Source organism: Perca flavescens, chromosome 17 (genome assembly GCF_004354835.1).
Source record: "Perca flavescens isolate YP-PL-M2 chromosome 17, PFLA_1.0, whole genome shotgun sequence".
Classification (NCBI taxonomy): domain Eukaryota; kingdom Metazoa; phylum Chordata; class Actinopteri; order Perciformes; family Percidae; genus Perca; species Perca flavescens.
Genome location: NC_041347.1, coordinates 17,548,925 through 17,551,399, shown reverse-complemented (window position 1 = coordinate 17,551,399; position 2,475 = coordinate 17,548,925). Strand labels below are relative to the sequence as shown.

The window sequence follows — 2,475 nt, the reverse complement described above, 5'->3', positions numbered from 1 at the left end:
TCAGCCTCTGCACTGCTGACTCAGAGCTCCTGTGAGGTCAGTCACAGCTCCTGCAGCCACCAGGTCCCTCAGGAAGAGTTTCTCAGCACTTACATCATGCACCACCTGGATGATGATAATTAAAATGAGCCATACATATTAATTACAAAAATGAGGCTTGTGAGCCTTAAAAATGCATATCACTGTTTGGTAATCAAAACTTACTTGAGCCTTCATTGCGTCCATGCGTATGGTCTCATAGTAGTGAAGTCTGGCACCTGGGTGCTGCATGTCGTACCCAAACCCTGCCAGGCTCACATGGTCACAAAGTTGCAAAGCCATCACCACCGCACTTGCACCTAGTGTTGGCACCATCTACTAGAGGAGAGAAAATGCTCTTGGATCAATTTTTTTCAACCAGTATGAGCACCAACTACTCAGCATTATTTTTGCTCTATGAGAAGTACCCATTATAAGGGGCAGTGGTTAATAGAATGAGCCTGTTAGCCTCTTGAACTGAAGGTTGTGTTTGCTCATTTTTTACTCCCTTAATTCCTAGGCTTATAGCAAAGTCAATACACGCCTGAGCCAGGCATATCCATATGTTATTCAGGACAGGTTAGACCACCCAGTTGTGCGATTGTTCTTGGATTCCTGTTTGCATGCAGTCTTGTATGAAAGCATACAGCAAAGCATGTTAGAACTCACGTTTCCCTGTTTCAGAGCATATTTCTGTAGAACTTGTCCTGTCTTGTGAATAATCTCCGGATGGAGGATCCTGAAGCTCTCTGGTGTCAGGGGAATATCATCCACCACCTCCCTCCAGAACCACATTTTGGACCAGAAGCTCTATTAAAAACACCACACAGGATATGTCGAGCATGTGAGGCGTGATGGTGTGATATCGGTGTTGCTGCATGACTTGCTGAGACACTCATGGCTTATGTAATACACCATATCTGTGTGCAATGGTTCCTGTGATGTAAGCTTACCAGAGGCTGTTTCGTGATGACAGAAGTGAGCCAGTCCAGGTCCAGGCTCTTAAAGACCACCAAAGCAACCATGGTGGTCATTTTATACTCGTCTGCAGTGTGAGGTGCTGCCTCTGGATAAATCAGGCGGATGGTTGTGCGGGAACCAGCATCTTTTTCAAAGCCAGGCACTGGAGCATTATTTAGCCTGGTAACACAGATGAAAATGTATGTATGAAATTGATTGTGTTTTGCTGATAGTGTTTTTTTTCTTCAAGTCTTATTCCTTAACCTCGTTCAAATTGTAGCTGCCGTGGGAAAAGTCCATCAGCATGGGTTAAAAATGGCCACTACAGTCTATCACCCTAGAAATATATCCTTCCACTTGTGTCAGTCTGACGATGGTGCACATACCTGATAATTATGTCATACTGATCTATATCTGATCCGAGATGGCTCCCATGAAGAACCCCTCCATTGCCCACCACCACACATCGCCTGCAGCTGCCTTCACTCCTCAGTGATGGAGGCAAGCCAGGCTGAGGCAGAGCTGCAAGAGCCAGGGCCAGATGATCTTCGCTGCCCTGGAGCCCCAGAGGAGGGTACAGATCCCAGGGCACAGGCCTGTCCTTCTGCACAAACACAGGTATGTCTAGTAGGCCTGCAGAACAAGAAAGGGGCTTGAGGTGGTCCAGACACCAGCGAGGCTGACAGGGGCCTGACAAAAGGGAGGCCGACCGATTTAGTAAGACCTGAAGAAAAGGGGCAAACATAGAGAGAGGTTTGGTAAGAGTGAATCAAATTATCCAAAATGATCACTAAGATGTGTATCCGTACCAGATCTTTGGGAAGTTGGTTGTCATCACTGAGAGTTGCCACTTTATCCAAGGGGAGATATGCAGGAATCAGAATAGCCGAGTAGCATCCGATCAGCAGCACCAGACTGAAGGCAAGGTTCTCACTCCTAAACAGCAGAGAAAAAAAGACCATACCATTAAATAATAGGTCCAATAAATAAATACAGTACCTGCAGAAACGTGCCTGGTGAGGAAAAATTCCATCGAGTCAGTCTTTGTGATCACTCGCTGTCTGTGAAAGACAGGCGTTGGTGTTGCAGCTTCCGCAGCCTCAGGCAGCAGTGGGGAACCATCATCTGGGTCCTCGACGCTCAAGGGAGTCTGCGTCACCATGGCACCTGTGCTTCCACCTGAAACACATTTTTAAACCCACAGTAGTGATTATAAATTCAATCATTTTATAACAAAAATGACATGAACTAACATTGCTTCTCTCTATAGTAAAATCACATTTTATTAATAACAAGATGACAGTATTTATAGAGCTTAGAGTACCATGTTACCTATTTTCAACACTGTCTATTTTAAATTGTGTCTACAGACTAAATCATCAAGAGGAACATCAATGAGCAATATAACTCACAGCCAAATGGTTAAGTTGACGATGATGGTTAGCTGTCAGCTCGTCTGTGCTCCATGCTTGAGGGGAAAACAGTGTCCTGTGCAGC

The 2,475-nt window shown here is 45.3% G+C and overlaps 1 protein-coding gene across 1 annotated transcript; it reads right to left on the bottom strand.

The window, feature by feature from the left end:
- Positions 1–2,475, bottom strand: st3gal7 (ST3 beta-galactoside alpha-2,3-sialyltransferase 7). Its single transcript, XM_028604211.1, has 8 exons — positions 2,391–2,475; positions 1,992–2,157; positions 1,788–1,914; positions 1,365–1,702; positions 972–1,158; positions 688–828; positions 205–354; positions 1–105 (listed from the first exon to the last, which is right to left on the bottom strand). Exons 2-8 carry the CDS (start codon positions 2,138–2,140, stop codon positions 1–3), a joined length of 1,197 nt encoding a protein of 398 aa, XP_028460012.1. The 5' UTR covers positions 2,141–2,157; positions 2,391–2,475.

Bases quoted from the DNA above. Each gene is read 5' to 3' on its own strand.
- st3gal7 (XM_028604211.1), bottom strand. From the start codon at position 2,140: ATGGTGACGCAGACTCCCTTGAGCGTCGAGGACCCAGATGATGGTTCC. The intron at 1,703-1,787 runs GTACGGATACAC...CCTTTTCTTCAG, and splicing joins ACCAACTTCCCAAAGATCTG to GTCTTACTAAATCGGTCGGC. The intron at 1,159-1,364 runs GTATGTGCACCA...CTGTGTTACCAG, and splicing joins CAGTATGACATAATTATCAG to GCTAAATAATGCTCCAGTGC.